This window comes from Octodon degus, unplaced genomic scaffold (assembly GCF_000260255.1).
Source record: "Octodon degus isolate 3935 unplaced genomic scaffold, OctDeg1.0 scaffold00153, whole genome shotgun sequence".
In the NCBI taxonomy this organism is placed as follows: Eukaryota; Metazoa; Chordata; class Mammalia; order Rodentia; family Octodontidae; genus Octodon; species Octodon degus.
In genome coordinates this window covers 1069809-1096694 of record NW_004524729.1, presented here as the reverse complement: position 1 = coordinate 1096694, position 26886 = coordinate 1069809, and the positions used below count along the sequence as shown (strand labels likewise).

General features: G+C 53.9%; 1 protein-coding gene across 1 annotated transcript in view; it reads right to left on the bottom strand.

Annotated features, from left to right (window-relative positions):
- Positions 1–10516: 10516 nt before the first annotated feature.
- The window catches only part of Mpped1 (metallophosphoesterase domain containing 1), a 64852-nt gene continuing 48482 nt past the window's right edge, over positions 10517–26886 (bottom strand). The window contains exons 5-7 of the mRNA XM_004642389.1: positions 16097–16212; positions 13331–13444; positions 10517–10687 (exon numbers count right to left, since the gene is read on the bottom strand). Of these exons, the coding sequence (XP_004642446.1) occupies positions 10569–10687; positions 13331–13444; positions 16097–16212 (349 nt within the window). The 3' untranslated portion in view covers positions 10517–10568. The remainder of the gene's footprint in view (positions 10688–13330; positions 13445–16096; positions 16213–26886) is intronic.

Here is a 26886-nt window from a genome sequence, read left to right as displayed (position 1 = left end):
CCTTGCAGTCCCATCTGGTCTATGGGGAGGGCTCAACCTGGCTGGCACAGCCTGAGTCCCTTTCTCAGGAGGAGCAAACAGGCCCTGCTGGCAGCATCAGCCAGGAGGGGAGCAGCTGTGTTGTCAGGGGCTCCTCTGTGGGCCGACCCCTGAGTGCTGCTGACTCCTTGGAGCCAGGTGTGGCTGTAGGCTCAGACCCACTGCCTCCTGGCAAAGCGCATCCCAGATCTTGCCGTGTGTGCTGACAGGACACCTGCTGTGGCCTCTCCAGCCAGCTGAAATTGCCATCTCACCTACAGAAAAGCCAGGTGATGCTGGAGCTGCAGTGAGCTCTGGAGAGAACTTTGGTATCTGCCAACTGTTCTTGCAAGCCCAGAAATGGAGAATTTATTGCTAAGCTTACAGAGGATCACAGCGCATTCCCAACCTGAGGTGTTGCCTGGGGCCCTGGCACTCAAGGCCCAAACCCCATTCTGCTGCTCGGCTTCCACTTTCCTACTGACCCAACCTGCTGCACCAACTTTGCCTTCAAAGCTCAGCCTACAGTCACCTCTCCCAGGAATCCTGCTCCAACTTGCTGAGCCTGAGACCCTCAGCCCAGCCCCATTCGGCAGCCTTGGGAACCCATCATTTCTTAAGAGCTGAAGAAAGGGGAGAGGGAGAAAACAAGAATAATGGGCTCTGTGGAGCCCACAAATCCAGAAGTATTTCCTGTCTGACCAGCAAGTTTGCCGGCTCTTACTGTACAAAGCTCTTTCCAACACTTGGGAGGCTGAGGCAGGAGGATCACAAACTTAAGGCCGGCTTGGGATCCATACTGAGACTCTTTCAAAACAAACAGATACAGAACTTCCTAACTTTCAACAACAACAAAAAAATTGTCAAGCATTCATATCTAAGACAATTTTTGAAAAATAGTCTGTAGAGAAAAAAAACATAAGATATGATAGATTTTAGAACTATCAGAAAAGAATTTTAAAGTAACAATTTGATCTGTTAACTTTCTCGTAGAAAAGGAAGACAGCACATAGGATAAGACAAATTTTCAGCAGGAATGAAACTACAGTAGTCCCTCACTTTTTGCAGTTCAACTCTCTTGGACTCACTGTTTTGTGGGTTTCCAAAAAATATTAACCTAAATTATTTATCACCGATTTTTCACTACATTGAGGGATTTTGCAGTGCCCTACAATATATGTATGCTGCTAAAATTACATAGGCTTATGAGTTTAGAAAATGGTTAATGGACTAGGGAGATAGCTCAGTAGAATAAACACTTGCGTGGCAAGCGCAAGGGCCTGAGTTCAATCCTGAGTTCCACCAAAAAAAGAAAGAAAGAAAGAAAGAAAGAAAGACAGACAGAAAGAAAGAAAGAAAATGGTTAAGAACATTAGAAGTATTTTTAAAAGTGTAGGAAAGGTTTATAAGAGTGTAGGAAGGGCTTATAAAGCCTTAAAATATATATAAATACTAAAATAAATATGTCATTACTGCACTGAGTTTCCCTTGTTGCAGGTCTCTGGAATGTAACTTCTGCGATAAGTGAGGAACCACTGTGTAGGAGGACAGGTGGAAATGCTTGCAACTATTGCAGCAAAGATGCAAACTATCTCCCACAGGCTCATCAGGAATTTAACCCAACCCAGGCAAGAGCGCAGGAGCTTGAAGTCAAGTCAGCAGCAGGAATCTAGACTGAAATGCAAAGGCAAGGAAGAGCGCGGGGAAAGAGCAGTGCCAGAGCTGTGGGACAACACGAAATGGCTTCGCACACACCTGACTGGGCACAAGGGAGGGAAAGAAAAGGGCCAGGAAGAAGAGAGAGCTGGGTAAATAGTGGCTCTAAATATTCAAAAATTGGCTACAGACACTAGACCAAAAGAAAACAAGCATATAGGACCAGGCAGGTTCTAAACACACACACACACACACACACACACACACACACACACACACACACAGGCCTGCCATATTCAAATCCTTGCAAACAGGCAAAAAATTTAAAGCCATGTGGAGAAAAAAGAAAGACACATTGCCGACAGAGGAACAAGGACAAGAGCTACGTACAGCAGACTTCTCGTCAGAAACCATGCTAGCCAGCAGACAATGGGGAATACCACTGTGGTGCTCAGAGTGCTGGGAAAAACGGTCAAGCCAAGTTCTACAGCCAAAAGCAAAGAGAAATAGAGAATATTTTAGGCACAGAAAAATGAAAAGAACTCATTGCCAAGAGCTCTAACAGAAACGTTGAAAGGAGTTCTATAGGCAGAATATGATGAAGCCAGAAACTGGGATCTATTGAAGAAATGAACATCAAACATAAAATAATTGACAGTGAAATAAAATATCTTTATGCCCTAAATGCTAGCGGATGACCTTAAAGCAAAATGTGCAACAGTGCGCCAGGCTTAGACCACAATTAACATATGACAATAGTGATGGTCAGAATGGAGGGAAAGAATTCTGAGTATGCTATTAGAAGCTTCTTGTACTACATGGAAAGAGCATGATATTACTTGAAAAATACAAATTATTTTTAAATATTTTAAAACTATGGAGCAATCACTAAAAGCATATTTTATAAATACACTTGTAAAAAGTAAAAATATGTCAGTAGAGGAGATAAGATGGAGCCACAACCATAACATCAGCAAAAAAAAAAAAAAAAAAAAAAAAAAAAAAAAAGACGAAGGACCGCCAAAAATTGCCTTCTCCGAAAAAAACAACCAGGAAACTAGCAAAAATCATCAGATTCTGTGCTACGAGCGTGTGCGCAGGGCAGACCAAAGAACCCACAACAGCCTCTTCGAATCGGCTTGCCCCGTATCTGCCCCACTTTCCGGGCACAGAAGCACAATATCCGACACCTGAAAATAGAAGGAAGGGAGGTTGCTCTCGGCTTGTGGCTTTGGTCCATGGTGGCTCCGAGGCAGAATCAGCGTGCTGCCAGGGGTGGGTACCAGAAAGCTGCTCATTCATGGCAGCCACTCAGCCAGGGCAGGAAGTCATGGCCCCAGTGACTCTTCCGGCTGGGCCCCGCTCCTGGCAGACATTCAGCACCAGTGTATGCAGCTTCGCCATGATCCGGTCGTTACCCGGAAGCCCCATCCCTGGATACTTGCACCTTTGGGGCAGCAACCTAGATCTGACCCATGACGCCAGGTCAACGTACAGAAGTCAGCCATCTCTGACCTTATCGGATACAAAAGTGACATTTCTTGTTATATAGGTCTTGCTATATCTTGGTCTTAACCATCCAGCAGAAAAGTATAAAAACGAGGTATATAAAGTAAATCCATATTAATACGATGAGCTGTAAAAGGCTCAAGTCAATAACTTCTGAGGATAACCCACTAATATTATAGACTGCTAGACAGTGTTGGATTGTTTAGTTGAATTCAAACACCTATAGTATTTAGATGCCAATAGAATATTCACCTCTGAGAGGACAAAAAAAAGGGATACAAAGGAAAGATCATTTTGTATTTATATATACAAAATAGTTAGGATAAATTTATAGTTACTTTTGCTTAACTCAATGAGAAGAAAGAGGTGTACTAATAGTGTTTGGACAGGAAATCCTGTCTGCTTCTTGTACTATGGATAACCACTAAGAAGATAACAATGTACAGTGTATTGATTATCAAAACTGTCCTATTAATCAGCTGTGAAACTGTCTCATTCATATTTATTTCTCAATAAAAAAAAAAAGAAGCCAGCCATCTGCCTGTGCCCCGTCAGCAAACAACTGGAATTAAGGTCGAAAGTCGGTGCCACAGCCAGGCCCTGCCCAGGGAGGCACGAACAGATCCATCTAACACATCTCCTCCTGACCTGTACGGGGAAACTGGGAAGGCCCAGTGCACGAGACCAAACATCCAATGGGGATTGAAGCGGTGTGCGTGGGTCGGAAGACAGTTATTAAAACAGCCCTTCCCGCTTTGACTGGTAGGCTCTAGACAATTCCATTCAAATTCCCAGCACCAATGCGGTTTCCTTTTGCCAGCAGCAGTTTTTGATAGCTTTCAACAAGCTGAGTGTAGAGTGTAGAGAGAAAAGGAAAGGAACCAGAATAGCCAGAATAATTCCAAAAGAGAAAAGCAGAAGTGGAGGACTCGCACTACCTGATTTCAAGACTTGCCCAAAAGTCACAGTAATCAAGAGAGTGTGGTGGTGTCCGAGGGATCAATGGACCGATCAGTGGATCAGGACAGAAAGCTCAGAAGGGAACCACACAAGTGATATCCGTGGATGCTGATGGGTCTCCAAAGGTGGCTCAGTGGAGGAATGGTGTCGATCCACAAAAATGTGACCCTTAATACATACCTCATCCGCTACAAAGATAACCCACACAAAACTATAAAGCTTCTAAGGGAAAATCTGCATGACTTTGAGTTTGAAAATAAAGCTTTAGCTACACTGCCAAAAATAATTTTTAAAAAGGAAAAAAATAGCAAATTGAACTTGCAATTAAAAGCTTTACCCTGAGAAAGATACCACTAAAACAGTAAAAAAGACAACCTACAGAACAGGAGAAAAGACCAGTATGCAGAATGCAAAGAATGTCTAAATCTCAATAAGAAAACAAGTTTTAAACGAGGGAGCACAAGGTGCTAAGCAAATACTTCATAGAATAATACGTATGGAAGGTGAGCTGGCACGTGAAGACATTCATTGTCATTAGGGAAATGGAAATTAAAACCACAAGGTGACTGCCTCCTGCCTACTCAAATGGCTACAGTTTTAATAGTTGAAAAGATCAAATTCCAGTGAGGGTAGGAAATGCACTCATCGCTGGTGGCTCGTAGCAGCGTCTGGCTGCTCCGAGGGAAGGACCTGCGTGTGCAGGGCTGCGCTGCCGCACATCGGACCCCTCGCAGAAATCGCCACCAAGGGTGGGTCTTGCTGTCAATGAACTCAAAGCAACCAATCAGGAGTTCGGAGGTTTCCAGAGTGGAACACAGACTGTGACACAAGAACCTGATTGAGTTACACATGTGTGACATCTCCTCACTAAGGTGGTGGCCGGAGAGAACTGACTTGGGAAAGTCAACTGGGTGTTGACTGTAAAGTAAAAAGCAAAAAAGAAAGAAAGAGGAAAGAAGGAAGGAAAAAGAAAACCTCTCCTGAAGGCACACACACACACACACACACACACACACACACACGCCTTGTAGAAGCCGTGCTGCTCACAGAGCTAAGAGTGGTAATTCTGAAGCCACATGAGTACCAGGGGACTACTTAGAAATGTATTGTAAATACAGGAGCAAGGCTGTACAGGCAGAGGAAGAAGTAACAGATACACAAGGGGGGAGGCAAGTGTGAACTGCCAACAGGGCTGGGCCGGAGGGCGGGTGTCAACATGAGCTAGTGTTTAAGGTAAGGGATGGATAGGTGGATGGATGGATGGATGGATGGATGGATGGATGGATGGATGGATGGATGGACAAATGGGTGGCTGGGTGGATGGATGGATGGGTGGGTGGATGGATAGGTGGGTGGATGGATGGATGAAGGGTAGGTTGATGGATGGATGGGTGGGTAGATGGATGGGTGGATAGGTGGGTGGGTGGATGGATGGATGGATGGATGGATGGATGGATGGATGGATGGACAAATAGGTGGCTGGGTGGATGGGTGGATGGATGGATGGGTGGGTAGATGGATAGGTGGGTGGATGGATGGATGAAGGGTAGGTTGATGGATGGATGGGTGGGTAGATGGATGGGTGGATAGGTGGGTGGGTGGATGGATGGATGGATAGATAGGTGGATGAAGGTTGGGTTTATGGATGGATGGGTGAGTGGGTGGATGGGTGGGTGGGTGGATAGGTGTATGAGTGGGTGGATAGATAAAGATAGAATACTATTACAGTTTGTATCTAGATGTCCTTACAAAGCCTTAGGAGCTATAGGTGGGGCTTTTGGGCAGCAATTGGATCATGGAGCAATGGGAAGCAGAAAAACAAAATGACACCCAAGATTTATTTACATTAACAGATTGGGATCATCCCCAGAATATCAGGCCCACCTCTAATCCTAGTTACTAAGGAGGCTGAGGTAGGAGAATCACAAGTTCAAGGCCAGCCTGGGCAACTTAGTGAGGGCCTGTCTCAAGATAAAATTTTAAAAGAGATGACTGAGAAGAAGAAAGGAGAAGGGCGAGAAGGAGAGGAGCCACATGCTGACCCATAGTCCAGATGCGGAACCCCAAGGCTTGCTGTGTCCCTGGCTCAGCAGCTGTCCACAGCCTCACTGCAGAAGGGAAAACCTGATGTGTGCATAAGGCCAGGGCCTTGGACAGTCCCCTCAAGGTCCCCAGGAGTCCCTCAGGCCCCTGCAGACTTCCCTTCAGGCTCCTGCTCCCTCTGCCGCCCCCTGCTGGCCTTTGCTCTGCTTCTTGGGCTCCGCCAGCTCCTGCCCAGCAGCTTGGGGCCTGCAGCTCCCTGCTCTCCCGGCCCTCAGCACTGAGTGTGGCTGATCCCTCTGACCCACCCAGAGTCCTTTTCACAGTGTCACCTCACCTGTCCCCGCACTCACAGAGCAGCATGCCCATTGTTCAACAGGCCCTCAGTAGTCGCACTGGTCACCTGGCTGGGAAGCCACACTTCACAGGCAGAGACCTTACTGTCACCCTGCTCTCGAGGTCCCTGCCCCTAGCAGAGCCCAGTGCAAGGCAGATGAGACACGGTGCCGCCCCACTCACGCCAACGACAGGCTCAGCAAGTGGGCGATGCAGCTTGTCTCCGGCCTCGTGACTCCACTGATCCACGTCCCCCTTGCTGAGTGACGAGGCCTGGAGCGGACACTGCCACTGTGCACCCTGATTGTGACTGTCATAAAGCAGCAATGCCAGGAGACTTTCCACGACAGCTTCCCAGCACATGGCAGCTTGTACTCAGACTGCACACGTGTACTCATGGCTCAGTGCAGAGCACAAGCCGGCCGAGGGCTGCGCTGGGGTGAGGCGGGGATGGGGGAGAGGTGGACCTCACACCGAGCTTCTTTCATAGTGTGAGCCATGTCCCTGGGACATCGCCATCCGAACCGGGGGTGGGAACCTTGGCTTTCACGCTGCTCACCTCCTGTGCCTTCCTGGGGCCTCCCTGCCTCCTGGGACGCATTCCTGACCACCCACTTCCTGCCCTGGCCCACCAGGCTTGTGGGGGGCTGAGCATGTGCTCCAGGGGTGAGCACTTACTTAGCCTGCACCTGGCCCTGGGCTCTGTCCCCAGCACTGCAACTCAACAATGACAATACTCGGGAGCCCAGTGCCCTGATACAGCACCTGCAAAGTGACAGCAACACCGGTGACGGCAGCCTTAGAGGGGCCCTGCCCTACCTAGGAGCCCTACAGGCTCACGTTGGCCTCCAGGCTAATCAACAGAAGCCAAAGCCATCTGCAGGTGGCTGCAGGACCCTGTGAGACCCTGGAGGAGGCCAGTGTGGGGACAGGGGAGCATCACAGGGGAACTGGCACCCCATGTCCCCCAGGCTTCAACTTCTGCTTCTGTACTCCTCCATGACAGCCCCTGTAGCTCCGTGGCTTCTTTCCTTACGCCCCGCACTGTCCTTGGAGAGGCTCCTTTGCTTTCAGGCCACCGGACACGTCCCCCTGGTGCCAAGATCATCACCACCCCAAGGGTCTGAAACAGCTGTGCCCATCTTTCCCATTCCCCTCTCCCCTCCATGGCTGGACGCCAAGATCTACGGTGGTCTCTGCCTCTGTCTCTCTCTTGCACCCACACTCACTCTCACCAACTGCAGCTCCTCAACCTGTCTCCGCCACTGGCATTGCCCTGGTCCCAGCCAAACTGAGGGGCTGCCTTGGTGAATATTTATGGTACAGACAGACAGGTGCATGGACAGATGAGTAGGATGATGGAGTCAGCAGGTGGATAGACTGCTTGTTAGACATGTAGGTAGGTGGATTGATGGGTGGCTAGGTAAATGGATAGTTTGTTACATGGATGTATGATAGGTAGATGGATGGATGGGTAGATGGATGATGGATGAATGGATGGATGGATGGGTAGATGGATGGATAGTTTATTAGGTAGATAGGTGGATGGTGGGTGGACAGATGGATGGAAGGATGGATGGGTGAGTGGGGCAGGGGGATGGATGGATGGATGGATAAATAATTGGATGGATGGATGGATGGATGGATGGATGGATGGATGGATGGATGGATGGATGAATGAGTGGATGGATGGATGGATGGATGGATGGATGGATGGATGGATGGATGGATAGATGGATGGACAGCTCAATGGGTGGGTAGATAAGTGGGTGGATACATGAATGGAAAATGGAGGAACTGGGGCTGGAGAGATGGCTCAGTGGTCTAAAGCACCTACTTAGAACAAGCTTGGCAAAGCACAGGGACCGTGGTTCGATCCACCCGTGTCACCCCTCCACACACAGAGAGTTGCTTCAGGCTCAGGGGTGACATCACAGGTACGTGTTTGAGCCCCTCCACTCCTGCCCCACACCCAGCACACAGGACACCCGGAGGAAGATGCGCCACATGGACTTCACTTTCTTTTTACAAAGACTTTATTGTCTGACATGCTTGACAAAAAAAAGAAAAAAAAATTACAGCCACAATCAAGTGATGCCAAAATGATTGAGGAGCGCACTGTCATCTTTCATACCTCAAGGACTTTTAATGAATTTTCTCTTAAAGTAACAGCTGCCTTCATAACTTTTCTTTTCCACATAAAAATACACCATATTCTGAAGATACCTTAGGAAAAACATTTTATTCTTTAAAGTTTATAGTTCTTGGTCCGCATAGAAACTGAGCAGAGACGACGTTGACAGAGTTCTGTGTGTTCTCTACCCCATCCGCAGGGTGCATCCTAATCACCTTAGAGACTCGATGAACGTCCCTGGCTAACCCAAGTGACTTCAGCCACAGGGGGCTCCCCCCAGCACAGCACTACCACCAGGCTCCCAGGAATCCAAGACCCAGCTCTCTCTCAAGCCAGGAGGAAATCCCAGAATCTGGGATGCTAGGACGCTGGACTCAAGAGTTCAGGCTTTCCTGGAGTTCGAGGAATCAGAGCTGCTTTTGGACAGGACCCTCCAAAAACCAAACAGAAAGAGCTCTGGATCCATGTCCTGCTCCATGGGTGAGAGAACTCTGGATAGTGGCAAAACAAGGGCTCTTCTGAAGGCACAGACCGAGGTTCAAATCCTGCCCCTGCCCCTTTTGTGCTGTGTTCCTTCAGACAAGTTACTACGTGGCTCGCTGGCCTCCACTGCCTCTCGGGGCCAACAGTCCCAACCTCACAGGACTGTCTGAGGATGAAGGGGGATGATGGAGGACACGTGGAAGGCTGCTTCCCAGGGCAGGGAGCGAAGCCCTCCTCCTCAGCCAGTAAAGAGGGCACAGAAACATCAGTAATCAGGACAGATAAAGACCATTGTAACATAATGTTAAAATCAAAGTGTATGTAAAAATTATTCATGACAAGCAAAATATCAACATTTTAAATAAAGACAGGCTCTGCCATTGCCCCCGCCCCTCACCTGGCCTTGCTGGTTCCTTCCTCCTAGAGATCCAGTCCCGGCCCAGCCCCTAAAAAGGCAGCCAGCCAGGGTGCAGCTGCAGGAGCTCAGGGCCCACCTGTCACGGTTGCTGCCAGAGGGTCACACAAGGAAGAGAACCTTGCTGCGGAACAGTGGTGGGAGATGCGGTGCTCCTTGTTGGGTTTAGAGGGGGCACACGCGCATGTGGGTGCAGATGAGCGATAGGCAATGCCGCAGCCCCCGCCTGCAAACCCTCCTAGCTGCTGTGCTTTGCAGAGCAGCGCAGACCCCAGGAGCCAAGCACTGTCCCACCATGACATGGAACCCTCCAGGGGCTCTGGGCACTAAGATGGCTCTTCCTGTGGGAACCCCCCCCCCCATCCAGGTTCTGAGTAAATGCCTGGGACACTCAGGCCACTGTCACACTGAGCATGCCCATAGGAAGATAAAGGGGAGCAGCAAGGCCAACCTCTGTGGGGCCTACCAGGTGCGGCCCCGATTCCTGAGATGTCCCCAACACTCCCTCAGAGGGCCCAGTCTTTACCACGTCAGCCTCCCTCGGGAGGGCTGCATATCCCATGCTACAAAACATCTGCCATCCTTGCTCCTGGAGCCACAGCCATACACCCTGGAGACAGGGGAGCACTTTATGCAACCATCTCTGGGGTTCATCTAAGAGTGGCAGCGTCCCACATCAGAGGGTGTCCAGCTGAGTGGGGTGACCATTCAGGCAAATCCCAAGCAAGATGGGCCACGAGCCCTTGAGTGAGGTCCTCATGGAGGTACAGGCAAAAACAGCAATGAGCGCATGTCCTGTTGGGGCCACGCAGGATCCCAGTGGCAGGCAATGGAGGCTGAAAGTCAATGGGAATTGAGTTCCTTCATTCTGAGGCCTTGACCCATCACAGGGCTGGTTTCCAGGGCCACGTGGGGTGTCTGCGTTGTTCTGCACAGAAGGGAGCGTGGCAGGGGTCTGTGCACTCGGCCGGGCAATGCAGCTGGTGCAGGCAGGCAGGGCTGGGCAGCAGGGGACAGTCAGGAGTTCCGGGGTGTGGGTAAGTCGATGACGACAGGCGGGTTCACAGGCTGGTAGTTCACAGTGCACACGGATGCATTCACGTAGGTGGTCGTCCCATCCGCCATGACACCATAGCCTGGAAAGGAAACAGATGCCAGTCAGGCCCTGGCTGAACAATGAGGGGTCGTGGCCTCTGTGGCAGGCACAGGGTCACAAGGGGCTGAGCACCATGGCACAAGCTCCAGCAGCTCTCAGACTCAGCCTCTGCATGTGCTGCAGAACCAATAATGACCTTGCTCCCGAGCCTGCTGCAGAATGAAACAGGTCTTCATCCAGAGCGAGGCCTCAGCCCAGTGCCTGGCACACGGAAAGCAAAGCACATGGCAAGGTGTGATGAATAACACCATCCTCCTTATCATCCTCATCATTGTCCTCAAGACAATCTCTGTCCCCATCACTGCCATCATCACTATTACCATTATCATCACCGTCTCTACCACCTTGACCATCATCTTCCTCACACCACCCTCATCGCCATCACCATATGACCACCAACATCACAACTACCACTACCATCACTATCTATCACTACCTTCCCCATCCCCACCACAACCACCTACCTCACCACCATCATTACCATGACCACTATCACCCACCCTCTCCATCGCCACCAACACCATCACCGTGACCATCCTCTCTCTCAACATCAACCTCATCGCCATCCCCCTACCACCATCATGACCATGACCATCACCACCATGACCATGACTATCATGACCATGACCATCACTACCATGACCATGACCACTACTATCACCATTACCACGACCAGCACCATCATGACCTCAACCATCACTACCACGAATATGACCATAACCATCACCATCATAACCATGACCATCATGACTATGATCATCATAACCATGACCATGACTATGACCATCACCATCACCATCAATGCCATGACCATTACACTCACAACCATCCCTACCATGACCATCCTCATCACTTTCTATATCGTTACCATCACTAGCACCACCACCACTGTCATCTTATCACAATCACCATCATCATCACTGTCACATCCTCTTTTCCCCTGTCACACCTTCTTCCCACTGATAGGGTGAAAGAGACTTCATGTGCTTCTAGAACTCCATTTGAAAAGTCACTTACGTTCACCTAAACTATGGATAAACTCACTGCCACAGCCTCCCAGTACAGGTAACCACACACCCACTGAGAGAAAAACAAGGTCATAAAAATAAGAACAAATAGTTAAACAAATTTGAAAGTAGGGTAAAGGCGAAGCCACAATGTCCCATGACCAACAGATGGTCAACGGTGTCTGGAAATGTAAACCTCATAACAATTATGTGGCATTCTTGTAAAATTCCTGAAAATGAGACAATATGGTGATGTGGTCGCTATGGAAACTTGAAAACTATATAACCTGGACGTCAAGTCCAGACCAGAGCCAACATTTCATTTTCCTGACTCGCTGTCAGGCTGCTGCTTGTCAGCAGTTAGTAAATCTTTGATCCCGTGTGTTTGGTTTCTCGTGAACACCTCTCTCATTGCTGCCACACTACCTCCTCTACTGCTCAAGTCCTCCTCGTCCTTCAGCCCGAATCACTTCAGCTGGAAGGGACTCTTCCCCCCAGTGTTTGGAGCCCATGACACCTACATAGTTGTGCAGGATGTGTGTGGGTCACAGAGAGCCTTAGTGCTGATGGCCCTGCACATATGCAGAGGGGTCAAAGGAAAGGAGAGCCAGCATCAGCAGTCCCAGCCCACGGCAAAGACCTGGTCCTTGAGCTCTTGGATGTGGGCTCTGATTGCCTATCTGCTCACCAGGGTCGGGCACAGCCTGCTTCCCACTGCCTCCTGAGAACTCCCTGCAGAGGCCCTCAGGCTGGTCTGAGGCCCGGCCACTTCTGTGCTGGGAAATGATGTGATGTGTGTGGGCCAGGCACGTGCAGAGGCTCAGCAGCTCTGGTCCAACTGCAGGTGGATTCAACAGGCCCAGAAATAGCCCCGGGAGAAGCCACAGCAGTCCTTAAACCCCCACAGCCTATGTGCTTCTGGGCAGGGCTGGGACTGGAATGCTGTGGACAGACAGGATAAGAGCTCAAAAGGAGCAAAAGAGCCTGTGACAAAAGGGTGACATCAGGCTCTGGAGAAGATGCCTGAGGCCTAACAGCAAAGGCTAGTGTGTAGCAACAGGCAGGACATGGCCAGTCAGGACCAGAGTAGAAGTCACCCTCACCCTCACAGCGTGGCAAAGACAAGCCCCCCACCCCCATGATGAGGCTCAGCCCCAGGACAGGCCTCTCAGGCAGTCAGGCAGGCAGGCCCTACACACTTTCCCAGCCCCCGCTATATGCCAAGCCTGGGGATATAGGGGACCAGTCAGGCCACCAGCCTGAAGGAAGTCCCAGTGTGCACACTCCATGTCACAATCTAAACGTTCCTTCCTCTGAAAACTGCCACCATCTCCCAAAGGCTTCCTAGACCTCACACCTCGCAGGATTTTGTGTCCTTCCTTGTGTTGTGGGACAGGCCGGACAGCATGCTGATTGTGTGTGTGTGTGTGTGTGTGTGTGTGTGTGTGTGTGTGTGTGACATTCACAAGGTGAACAGCAGCAACAGGCTCTTCCCCTTCCCCTAAAGAACTCAGGGGAGTAGGGGTGACTGGAGCTGGTGAAGGCAGTCACCCCTCTGAAGACCAGCCAGGGGTCCCGGCATGTGATGTCCCCTCCACTCCCCTCCTGCTACTGACCTTCGTGGATGTGGCCGAAGACGTGCAGCCGCGGCTGGACGCGTCTCTGCACTGTGTTGAGCAGCTCCACGCAGCCCACCCGCTGCATCTTCTTGGGGACCCAGTCCAGGAAGCCTGTGTCAGAAGGCGGTGGGGGGCAGCATTAGGAAGGCAGGGGACCAGGCACTCAACACACCCCAGTGTCCCCAGGCCCTTGATGACCAGGGAGCTTGAACAGCAGCCACCCACTGGAGAGATGAGCAAACTGAGGCCCAGGGGCGCCACAGTGGCTGGCCGCAGGGCCACCTGCACAGCCAGGGGCTGACACTCCTTTCCTGGAGACTGCCCTCGCAGCACTACGGGACTGTGATGGCAGCGTGGGTCCCCGTGGCCAGCCGGCACGGCGTGCTCAGCTCACGTGGCCACGCTGTCTGCTCAGCTGCCAGCTCCCAGGAGCCGCCCAGATGGCGGCGGCTTATTATCCTCACATGGCTACACAAACGAAGAACAATTGATTACTCCAAGCGGACAATTAGGCTCCGTGGCCCCCTCTGTTTGGGTGGGAGAAACAGGTTTCTACAACTGTGGGAAGGGGGCAGAGGGAGCTCTGACTCAGAGAATCAAGCTGCTGGAGCCAGGGACTAAAGAGGAGTGACAGGCACAGACAGACAGGGGAGGAAGAGAGGCAGAGGGGCAGGAAAGTGCAGGGGAAGGAAGGGAAGGCAGAAGAGACAGGGAAAATAGGCAGGCATGAATTTGGGGCAGGCACGGGTTTAAGTCCTAGGCTGTGGTGCCTACTGGCTGTGTGACCTTGAACAAGTGAATCAACCCCTCTGAGCTTCACCTGCACCCAGCAGTTAGCTTTGCAGCACAGGCACTGAGATCCACAGAGATGAGGCTATGCTGGCTTCGTTCCCTGGTGTGTGGGTAGGGCTAGCGTGGGGTGGAGCTCCCCAGCTTTCCCGGCATTCATGGCACCCAGGGGAAGCTCTCAGTGGAATGCCTGGCGCACAAGCCATCCCCAGAACAGGCTCCTGGGGTCTGTGTGGTGCGTGGAGGGGTGGACAGATGACTAGGCAGATGGAAGGGTGGAGTGGATGGGTGGGCTGATGCATGAGGGGGCAGGTGGGGGAAGGATGTGTAGGTGGATGGGCGGGTGGGTGGTGCATGGGTGGGTGCATGCGTGGATGGATGGGGAATGGATAGATGGTCAGGGGATGGATGAATGGATGGATGGATGGATGGATGGATGGATGGATGGTTAGCGGATAGATGAATGGGGGAATAGATGGATGGACAGATGGATGGATGGTCGAGGATGGATGGATGGATGGATGGATGGATGGATGGATGGGGGATGGATGGATGGGGGATGGATGGATGAGGGATGGATGGATGGATGGATGGATGGATGGATGGATGGATGGTTAGGGGATAGATGAATGGGGGAATAGATGGATGGACAGATGGATGGATGGTCAGAGCATGGATGGTTGGGAGTTGGATGGGTAGATGGATGGCTGGGAGGATGGCTGTGTAGTGGGAGGGAGGGATGGGTGCATGGGGGAGGGGTAGATGGAAAGAGGGAAGGATGGATGGATGATAGGAGGAGGGAGAGAGGGAGGGTGGGGTGAATGAGCTCATGGGGGAGGGCTGGAAGGATGATGGCTGGATGGACTGGGGATGTGTGGGTGGGGAGATGGATAGACAGATGGGGAGCTGAATGGATGGGTAAAAATGAGGGGGGGAGGAAGGAAGGAGAGTAAGAGGGGGGAGAAAAGAAAGATATAAGGGAGAGAAGAAAAAGGTAAGAAAGGAAGGAGGGAGGGAAGGAGGGAGATGCAGAGGGCGGGAAGGCAGCAAAACTGCCATGGCAGGGCCCCACTCTAAGCACACAGGGCCCTGCTAGTTGAGGGAACTCAGCCCTGAGCCAGGCACTCAGGGTGACAGGGACACAAAGCCAGGAACAATCTTGCTGCACAGAGCCCCTTAATCCCAGTAGAGCCCTGGGCCTGTGGCTTCCTTCTTGGAAACAGCTGGTGCGGGTGCCCCAGGGTGCTGCCAGAGGTGGAGCACAGCAGCTCGGGGCTCTTCCTTGAGGGCTACAGGCATCAGGGACTCAGGTTATGCCAAGTGTCACCTGCAGAGGGGTCCCTCTACCCCCTCGCACCCAGACACGACTGACATGGCCTCCACTGGAAGGCTCGAGCCTCCTCCAAGTCCCCCCAGCTTGTCCCCCTGGCTTGGCCGCTCCTGAGCCCTACACCCTGCAGCCTTGGGTTCCTCCTTGAGCAAGTGCTGCAGGCCCTAACAGCTGGTCTAGCACTGCCAGCCCAGGGACCAGTACTCAGCCCGGGGGACGTGATGGCAGGCTCAGTGAGGGCAGGTGGGCTGAGCCAGAAGGCCAAGTTTGAGCTTCATTCTAGGAACAGAGGGAGTCACGGAAGGTTATAGACATAATTGATGACTCCAGTAACTCCCTCCCATGGGCATGAAGGGGCTCTGCGGGCCCAGTGAGGATCCCACGGTGGTCATTGGAGGGAGGGAAGGAAGGCTTTGGTGGGCAAAGGCAGACAAGGAGGTCTGGGAGGCGAGGGCTGAGCTGCTGTGCAGCGTGCGGAGTGCTGAGCCCAGCGGTGGCCCAGGGCCGGCAAGCCACCCCCAAGAGTGCAGGCACTCAGGAGCGGGGACAGCAGGTCACTCGTCCCAGCAGATCAGACCCAGAGCAGGCAAGCAACCAGGTGTCCCACCCCGTCCGGCGGTGGAGCCCGGAGCAGCAGGCCTTACCCAGTGGAGGGCCATGCGTGATCAGGACGTCCACGCCCTCGGGGATGAGGTTCCATTTCTCCAGCAGGGCCTGGCCTCGCGGCAGGTTGAAGCCCCAGCCGTAAAACCAGGGCTGCCTAGGGAGAAAGAGCGAGTGCTTCAGTGAGCGCCATGACGCATGGGCTGGCACAGGAAGTGGGCAGCAAGAGGCCACCAGGACCGGCTCGGCCCTGGAAAGTAGAGGGGGGACACGCCAAGGCTCCTGCTGGACACCCACCAGCTGGGCCTACTGGACCAAGCGAGAACTCCAGGGAGGGACACCAACTGCTGTCCCTCAGAGCCCCAGCTCAGCAGCCCAAACAGGCTGGAGCCTGTCCCACATCCCAGCCCCAGCCCCACCCGTCCTGCCACTCCTCTCTGTTACTTCCCCAGAGAGCATTGGACCTCAATTCTTTCTGTTAGAGGGAATCTGAAAGGAAGACATTGGCATGCCTTTGTATAAGTCAGTTGGGAGCTGTCACAGGTACTAAGTTATCCTGGGGGAGACAGCTGGACCAATCTGCACCACATACCAACCAGACTGCGGCATTTCTCAGTTATATGGGCCGATATATGGGCCATGAGAGGGGCTGGGCCAGGGCGTGGTGGTACAGCACTGGCCTGGCATGTGTGAGACCCTGGATTCAACCTCATGAAAGGAAGACAGAAGAGAGAGAGAGAGAGAGAGACACAGAGAGAGAGACAGAGAGACAGAGACAGAGAGACAGAGAGAAAGACAGAAAGAGAGACAGAGAGAGAGACAGAGAGAGAGGAAGAGGAAGAGGGAGGGAAGAAGAAAGGGAAAGAGGAAGGTGGGAGAGAGGGAAAGAAGATAGAAGGAAGAAATGAGAGAGGGTGGGGCGGGACGAGGAGGGATGGGGAGAGGGAAGGGGAGGAGAGGAGAGAACAGGAGAGGACAGAAGAGGACAGGAGAAGAGAGGACAGGACAGGAGAGCAGAGGATAGGAAAGGGGAGAAAAAAGGTAGGGGAGAGGAGGAGAGGGGAGGGGAGAAACAAAGAAAGCCACTTGATCATGGCCTTCAGTCACTTGAGCCCCCTTAGGATTAAATTATTACGACCCTATACACACAGAGCCTTTTAGGGTTGAAAAGCCCTCACCATCACAATCACTGATGCCATCCCCCAATCACCACCACCATGACCACCATCACCACCACCACCATGACCATTGCCACCACCACCACCATGACCTCCACCACCAGCACCACCATGACCACCACCACCACCACCACCATGACCATCGCCACCACCACCACCATGACCACCACCACCACCATGACCACCACCACCACCATGACCACCACCACCACCGCCATCACTATCACCACTACCACCAACGCCGGCACCACTGTGGCCTACATGTTCGTGTCTCTCCAGGATTCATACATTGAGAGCCAAACCAGCAAGGCAACAACAGGAGGAGGTGGGGCCCTGGGAGGTGACTGGATGGTGAGGGAGGAGCTTAGGAGCTTTCATGGACGAAATCAGTGCCCCCTGGAAGAGGCCAGCACAAGACCCTCAGCCCTCCCCACGGGAGGCAGCGAGAAGATGCCCTCCACAGACACTGAGTGCCAGTGCCTGGGTCCCGGACTTCCAGCCTCAGGCTCGTGAGGACTAGGTGCCTGTCATTCAGAAGCTGCTCTCTGCCTAAAGGGTTTTCTTCAGCAGCTAAAACACTGTCATCCTCACCACCACCATCCCCACTGCTGCCATTATCACCCCCACCACTGTGGGTCCAACTGCACCCCCCAAAAGTACTTGGCTAAACTCCAGTGCTGTGAACGTGGTCTTATTATAAATGGGCCCCTTTCCCATGCAATGAGGGTACAAGTAGGTCGTGCTGCGTTACAATGGGTCCTAAGTCCAGTGGCCATGTCCTTCCATGAACCATGTGAAAGAAAGACATGGGCTGAAGAGGTCCAGCGTGTGACCATGCAGGGAGGGACAGAGAGACTGGGGCGACACTTCTAGAAGCCAAGGAATGCCGAGGATTCTAAGCAGCACCCAGAAGCCAGGAAAGGCCTGGAGAAATTCTTCAGCCTTCTAGCCTGCAGAGCTGTGTCAGAACACATTCCACGGGTGGTGATGGCTGCTCCACAGCCCTGCACGCTAACACGATCACCCTCAGTGTCACCGCCACCCTAGGATGTCCGCCCCCCACAGTCAGATGGACCAGAGAGGTCTTCTTTGTTCAGTGCATGAGGAAACTGAGACCGTGGGTTAGAAAACAGAAAGTGTCTCCAGCATGTCCCACACAGCTCCTTTCGTGCCATGATGGGGTGAGTCCACCCCACAGTGACAAGCACCCTGTTCATTAAGGGCTCGAGTTTCCCAGATGAGGAGCCTGCGGCTCTCAGAGAGGAGGTGGTGCTAGGATCTGGCCCCTTATAACTGCTTGCCTGCCTGTGCACACTGTGAACCAAGAGTGTGGGCAGACCTTGTCCTGGGGGCCCCTCACGAGCCCAGGGATGCCACCTGAGTCTCCTGTGGGACAGCTGATGATGACCCTAGCTGTTAACCCAAAAGCTCTACCACCCTCTGCACCCATGTGGAACCTCCAGGGGTTCTGTGGAATGAGAACCATGACATCACGCCACCCAGGCAGGTCCTGGACAAGAAGAGAGGGAAAAGGAGATACCCACAGCGACACAAAGGACCAGCAGAGGCATAATTTCCTAACCCAGACCAGATATTCTCTACCCTGTAGTCCCTCCCCTGGGACCAGGGCTTGTAGAGCAGGGCAGGTCATGGCTCAGGGTCACAAGTCCTTCTGCTTCTTAGATGCTGGCCCAGGGAGGGGCAGACAAATGTAGAATGGGGGTGGCGGGGGAGAGGCCCTGGACCAGTGCAAGGCCTGGTGTGAGACCATGAGCCACGCAGACCCCAGGTCCCTGGACAGAGCACAATGACCACCGTGCCCAAAGCCCCAGGCCCAAGCACTCAGCCACCACCGTCACATCACTGTGGTCCCCATGGGCCCCTCCCAGCACCACCAGCTGAACTGGTGACAAAGCTTTGGCCCAGGGCAGGGCATTTGTGCTGCATTTTGATGAGAGCAACACAATTTTTTTTTTTAAGGAAAAAATGCTAAGGAAACATCAGAACACAGCAGAGTAGGAAGTGGAGCCTTCTCTGTTCAATGTATTTCTGCTTAAACAGACTCTCAGCGCGGGTGTCCTGCACACAAGGGAAGGTCCCTCCCCCTGCGGTCCTGCTGGCACCCCCAGCCCCCATCCAAGCGACTGGGCCACTCCAGTCCTCGCAGCCAGCTTCACTCCGGTCCTCACAAGCTGGGTCCGTCCCCGCACACGCTGGGCCACTCGGGGTCCTCCCAGGAGTCCCAGCCCTGCCAGCCAACAGGAAAGGAGCAGTGTGTTGCTGGCACTGGCTTCCAAACACAAGCTCCGATTTTCAAAATTCTAACCAAATATTTATTAGACAGGACAAGGCCTCGCCAGTGTGGGGGAGACAGCAACTGTCAGTGCCCAGGAGGGTCCTCAGAGGCGGTTTTGGGGGACACTCAGAAACCTGTCAAAGACCTCATGTGCCCCCAGCAGCTGGCCTTAGGGAGCCCCTGAATGTCCCAGCTTCATATCACCCAGCGCTAAGGAGCTGTGCCCCTTGGAGTGACCATGTCCTGACTACTTCTCGGAAACACACAGGACCGGGAATCCTGGGAAGCTAGGTGCCACCCACCACTGGGGCTGCCCAGAGAGGTCCTTCCTCTTCCCAGGGTTGCATAGCACTCCAGGGCAGGGGGAGTGGAGAATCCGGTGTCCCACGAAGCTGCTCCAGAACTGGTCCACGGCCACCCCTCCTTTTTCCCCTCCCCACCCCCGTCGCCCCACCCATCCATGAGGCCCTGAGCCTATCCCCAAGGTACAGAGGCACCAGTCACCTTATCTGCAGGTCCTGCTGGGTGTGGGGGCCGCTGACAGCAGTGTCGTAGATCCTGGAGGGCTACAGACCACCTTGTCCCCATCAGATGGGTAGAGAGGCCACCAAAGATGGCCCGGTCCGGCCCATCCCAGTTCCCGCCATCAAGAGGGATGAAGAAGCCGTGTCTGCGGACCTTGACATCAGGGCAGGGAGGGCCTGGCTTGCTGGCCGCTGTACCCACTGCCTGACATAGGACAGGTGGGGGCAACCAGAGAGCCTGAGGCTGGCCTGCTCTCTGTGACGTGATCCCAATGCCGAGCCCCTGGCCACAAAGGGATGTTCAGCTTCCTTTGCGTCCGACAGGCAGGGACAGGCCGCTCCCGCAGCAGAGTTTCCAGAAGGTGGCTCTGAGCCAGCCCTGGGTGGAGTCTGTGTCCTCTTAGCTGACCTAAAGGTGAAAGGTCCCCTCCATGTTCCTCGAGGCCTGGCACCTGCCATCAGTCACTAGGATAGGACACCAGGGTTCCCAGGGGCCTGCCAGCCAAGCCGCCACCAGCCATGGCCTGAGGACTGTGAGCCTCGGAGCTCAGAGCTGGGTGCCCAAGGGCCTGGGACCAGCTGCCACCGCACGCAGCTGCTGGGGCTGCCAGGCCCTGCCCCACCGTCCATCCACCCGCCCTGCACCAGGCACTGGCCCTGACACCTCGTGGCCCCAAGGGGATGAATCAAAATTCCCACTGAGCGACGGGAGGCGGCTTTATGTCCTGAATTTCTGTCTTTCTGTTCTAAAGTAACCATTGGAATAATTTTCTTACAGAATGATAGTTGCCATGACAACCAGAGCAAATTTTCCTTTTCTGAAACAGATGTCTCATTTAGTTGAAAATTAGAATGTGAACAAACCCATGGGAAAAATTAATTCAAACTTTAACAGAGCGCTGAATACAGTGTAATCTCTCAGAGGTTAACCCCTTAACAGCTTCTCTGTGTGTGGACGGAAACCTTCCGATCTAGCCTAATTAAGCCCGCTTAGCCAATATAAATGACCTCCTCACCACCAACCATGAAGCGGCGTGACCCTCCAGCGCGCATCGTGGGCGCTCTCTCAGCAGGTGAGGAGTGGGGAATCTCATGGACGGCAAGTGACAGAAGCAGGGCCTGCCTGCCCGAGGTTTTGGTCTTCCCAGGGTGAAGTCTGGGTCCAGCCCCCTGCCTGGCCCCTGCTGCCTGCTGTCCTGGGTTCCAGGGTCATGTGGGGTTGTCCCAGGCTGGTTCCAGGGGCACTTTCTGACCAGGGTGCCGGTCCTGGGTGGAACCCCCCATACAGGATACCTAGGGGACTTGGAGGGGACCCCACACAAGCACACCCCGAAGACTTCCCCAAGAGCAGCCAAGCTCAGCCCTTGCACCCATCTCTGGCTCAATGTCCCCACCCCCAGATGAGGCGGGGTGAGCGACTGAGACGCAGCCGTGCTAGGACCCAGAGTGCTGGCTGCAGGACCAGTGTTCTTCCCTTCACCCCAGTGAAGCCCTTCTCAGCACAGCCCCACGGGCAGCCGTGGCCACGCAGACTTGTGAGGGTCGCGGGACGAAGCTTAGTCTCAGGGACCCAGAAATGGCAGCACAGAGAAGCCAACAAGAAGGGCTTGGACGGGGGCTCCAGGTTCCTGCAGCAGCGCCCATGCCAGGGGCAGATGCAGGGAGGGCCTGGGGTGGGTAGCACAGGTGCTCACCTTCAGGGGCGACCTCCAGCCCGCACTGCCCAGCCCGCCCTCCAGCCGGTCCTGCTCGGACGCCCTGCACAGTTCACCAAGTGCCTCCACAGTCACTCTCCTTCCCCTGTGCACAGCTAGGCCCACCCTCGTCTGAAGTGTCCTGACCACTTCTCGTGGCCATTAAGGCCTGGCCCAACGGCCACCTCTTCCTGCAATGTTCCCCGATCATCTCTCCCCCAGGCCCAGGCAGCTGCTCCCCACCAGGTGCCCTGTGCTGGCCCCTCCAGGCAGGCTGGGGTCAGAGCTGCCCATAAGTTCCTCGTGCCCAAGAGATGGGGGGCTGGGCCCATGTGGACGTCAGGAAGCATTTGTTTGAGGTACGAATGAATGAATGAGCAGGCAGGTGCTTACTTACCAGGCTGGTGGGAAGAAAGACACATCACCCCTCCCCTCTTTGCACCTCCTGGTGGCAGCCCCAGCCCCAAAACTGGTGGTCAAGTCCCAAGACTAAGCAACCAAATGAGTGAGAAGTGCTCCCACCAGCTGGGTGTCCTCTGTGCCCATTTCACCTAGGAGGTTCCCTAGGCAAACCCAGCCCTGGGATGCCACACCCTGTGCAGCCCCCTGACCCCGGAAGCCTTCCCTGCCAGCCCAGGCAGCCCATTCCCCAGGCAGGAAGCCCTGAGGGGGAGGAGTGAAGGCCACTTACAGTGGCCGGCTGTGCTGCTCCCCCTCTTGGCAAGCTCTGCCGTCTGCATCCTACAGAGGAGAGCAGAGACAGTGACAGTCCTGGCCACTTGCCTGGCACAGCGTCCCCAAGCTCTCAGACGAGCCCACCCAGCGCTGCCACCATGCCAGCCCCTCCACCTCCTGCCCCTCACCCGTTTGCTTAGCCTGGCCAGCCCCCTACACACAAAGAAGCCAGGCTTCTCCAGGCCATTTCCAGGCAAGGACACTTGTCACTGCCCCCAAGTCCCTCCTCGGAGCCCCCAGTGTCCAGTGAGTCCACACACTGTTCTGCAGCACAGGAAACTGGCCAGGGTCAGGCCCAGGACCCCAAGGACTGCACACTTGCACCAGCGCCCCCTGTCCTGGGGATGCCCACTGTCACCCCTCCCCCAGCTCTGGGGAGAGGTCTGCATTGTGCTCCTTTCCGTACTCCCGGGTCTGAGGGACTGAGGAAGTGATGGCCAGGGTGCTGTGGGGCCCCAGGTACAGAGAGGGCCTGGGCCACAAAGAAGTGTGTGTCAAGGGTGTCCACTAGTCACACCCTCCTAGACACACAGCCAGGTGGTTCAATGGAACTGGGGCCCTCTGTCACTCCTGGTCAGTTTCTTACCCTTCCCACATGCACAACCATTCATCTTTTGTTTGGCTGGGACTGTGCAGGGTGGAGAAAGCAGACGATTCGCTTCCAACATTAATCTGATGGAGAGTGGGGGGGTGCGTGCGTGCATGCGGGAGCAGGGGATCTGAGCAGCGCAAGGGGCTGGGGGACGGGTCCTGGGAGGGTAGGCAGGGAGGGAGGGAGAGAGAGAGAGAGAATTTATGCACGTGTGAGTACGAATAGGAGTGAGAATGTACGTGTGAACATGAGCGTCCGTAATGTGTGTGGATGTGATGTCACCACTGTGAGCATACCCATGAGTATGAGTGTGCAAGAATGTGTGTGCGCACGTGCATGCCTACGTGTGGATGTGAATGTGTATGCTGTGTAAGTGTGCAGTGTATGAGCATGTGTGTGAATGTGCGTGCACACGTGTGTGTGAATGTGGGAGTGTGCGTGACGTGAGTGAAGGTGCGGGTGCACTGCGCATGTGCATGTGCACAGTGGCAGCCTAGCAAGGGCCCAGCGCTGAGCGCTTCTGTCGCTGGACTCGTCTCTAGAGGGACCCCATGGGAGTCGGAGGACAGAGCGGTGGTGAGGCCTATCATACCAGGCGTTCCTAGGTGGCTGGGGGCCACTAACCCTATGTCCCTGGCTCCCGTGTGGCTTCCCAGTCCCTGCAGGACAGGCTCCACACCCATGCACAGCGGGCTGGAGAGAGGACAGCAGGGAGCCCCTGGAGATTTCAGCAAAGCCTGAGCCACAGCTCCCTGCACCCCACAGGACAGGCTCAGACAGGACATGCTCCAGAGGCACGCGTCACGCAGCAGCAGAACCCTGAGCCCAAGGCCCAGCTCTTCCCAGTTCCGCTATCTTCCAGGGGACACCAGGGGGCCAAGTTGAGCTGTCCACACCTGCAGCAGCCAGGTGCTACCTCTTCCTCAGGCTGAGATCTTGGGCCAGTCCCTGACAGCCTGGGGCCTCTCTCAACCTCTGAGGAATGGAATGGAAAGGACCGCCACCTCACCTGTCACCCAGTGGATTAAACAGGCAGCCAGGTGGAACAGCTCACAGTAAGTGGCAGGGCATGGGCTTCTGCCTACGGCAATCAGGGCAGTCTCAGTGTCACCCCCTGAATGAACAGGGAGGCCCCGGCCCCGACTAAGAGACCTAAAAACACCAGACAACATGTCACAAACAGTGCTTTAGAAGAGCAGGAGCTGAGGAAATAGGTGGCCTCGTGACTGACAAAAACCAGAAGGGACAGCCTAGGCCATTAAAGGGAGAGAACTTCCCAGGAAGGGCACATGGAAGGGCACCCTGAAACCACATGACCAGACTAGCAGAGCTGGCCTCACTGCTGCCCTGTCAGGAAGTGGCCTGCTGGGGCTGTCACGGCCCTGGCAGGATCCTACAAGAGACACCAAAGAGGTGCAGGGCTCTGATGCCACCTTTTCTGAAGCACACATTTCATAACCTCCAGTGACACCCTACGGCACCTTGCTGGACACAGTCCTTAGCAGGCCCTGCCCCTCCGTCCCCAGCCCACCTGGCCTTGATTTTCCCATGAGATCTTTCACAAATGGGTCACTTGGCTTCGTGGAGCTAAGTCAGCTCATCTCTAAATGGGTACAAGGGTTGGGGCCTCAGTGACATCTGGAAGGCTTGAGCAGCTGAACCTCGGCGCCTGCAGGACAGCGGCGCATGGCGCTTCCTACCATAGAGTCACGTCAACAGGCAGCCCTACACCATGTCAGGGCATAGCACGGACTTGCAGCTCCCCAGCTGCTCTGCTCCCGCCCCAGCACACACATCAGGCCTACTCAGTGCACAAGGAGGAGGGAAAAAAAGACCTCAAGGATCAATGCCAGCGCCCACCCGAGCATCCTTCCGGTCCCATTAGCCCTACAGCCCCACACCTGAGAGGCCAGTCTTACCTCTGCTACCCACTATCTCTGGCTGGTGACAGCACACAGCAGGAGGTGAGTCCACTATGTACCAAACATGCCCACACCTGATACCATGGTTTCTATCTGGATGTCCCCCCTAAAGCCTCATGGGCTCATAGATGGGTCTCGGGGAGGGGGGGTGACTGGATCACAGGGATGTGACGGTCGTCATTGGTTCAGTCTACCAATGAGTTCAGAGCTAAACGTGATGTTAGAAGGTGAAGCCTGGTGGGAGCAGGGGGTCGCTGGGAGCGTGGCCTGGAAGGGCGCATCTCCCTCCTCCTCCCTTGATCTCTCTCTCCTTCCTGCCGCCCTGCCATGGACTGCTTCCACTCTGCCATGCTGCCCCGCCTTAGAGCCAGCCAACTGGGCTGAAACCTCCACACACTGTGAGCCAGAACAAACCTCTCCTTTGATTTGTGGGTGCCAGGTATTGTGCCCTGGCCACACGAAAGTAAGTAAGATACCTGATTTGCCTGAATCCTGAGGACCAGGAGACTGTCACTGTCAACTCACAAAAGCCAGGACTCTGGCCAGGTCATAGCTGGCCTCAGGCTACGTCCTCAGTGTGGCCTTGCACAGCCCTTACTTCTTTAAGACCCCAGCCTCCTGGACAGAGGTGCAGGGGCCCCTACCTAGCCCAAAGTCCAGGCCGGCGGCCCATGCCAGGAATCCAGATCAGAGCCCCAACACCCAGCAACGGGCCCAGCAGCCACTTCTCAAAGTTTAATGTCTCAGCAGGTTTAGATTTCTTCTTTCAAAATACCAGAAGTAATTAGACCAGATGGACCTGCTGCGTGCCAATTCCACTCTCTCCTTCACTCTTTTTCTTTTTTTTTTTTTCTTAAATCAAGGCCGTTTTCTGTTAAATGAGAACAAAAATGCATCCAAAACCCATAAATGAATACAGTATGTATATGGGATTTTTTTTTAACACTTCGGGTTTTGTAACAGCTGAGTTCATCTTCTTCTCCTGCAGTTGGTTCCAGCCCCTTTCCCTAAGCTTCTAGCCAAGAGCGAAGGCTCAGCACTGAGGATGCCCCAGGGGCCAGGGGGAGAAATGGTTGCCCTGAGTCCTGCAGAGTCATGACCCCCAGGAAGGTGCCAGCACAAACCAGGGTTTTTATGAGACTTACCCCTTCCTTGTCCAAGCAACTGTGGGGGTGAAACCCACACAAAGAAGCTGACAGGCCTGGATTCAGGGAAAGGGGGGTCCAGACTTCAGCTGGGGTGCTGAGAAGGATGCTGGTGCAGTGAATGAGGAGGTTGCTTAATCAGGCCTTGTTTGTGTGCAGCATGGAGGAGAGCAGGACCCAGGGGACAAGAATTTGGTGGCAAGTCTGGGAGGAGGCAACTATAAGGAGTCAACGCAGGAGAAGTAGTTTTTGTTGCAACTGACTCGCCTAAGAATAGCCTGAGCCTCAACTGAGTCCCTGAAGTCTGACATCATCCCAGACAATTCATGCATTCACTCAACAAATACTTACTACGATAAGCCAGATACTGTGCCGGGCACCAGAGTTCAGTCCAGAGAGATGAGAGGGGAAAAAGAAAGATTCAGCTCCTCGGCCCTGTGGAGCCGCAGATGTCCCGGCAGGCAGATGAAGTACGAAGGAAATCAACTGTTAAAGTAATTCAGACAGTGCGGTCCTGCCACCTAGTAGACTCAAAGAGTGAGAAGTCCAAACACCCCCAGTGTAGATAAAGGTGGCAGTGGACAGGGACCACCTCCAAGGAGCACAGGGCGGCCTTTTTCAGCAAAGAGAGGCTAAGTAGTGTCCACATGTGAGCATCCCAAATGAGACCCCCACCTCACACCCTCAGCACTGTCAGTCCTGGTGGGACCCCCACCTCACACCCTCAGCACCGTCAGTCCTGGTG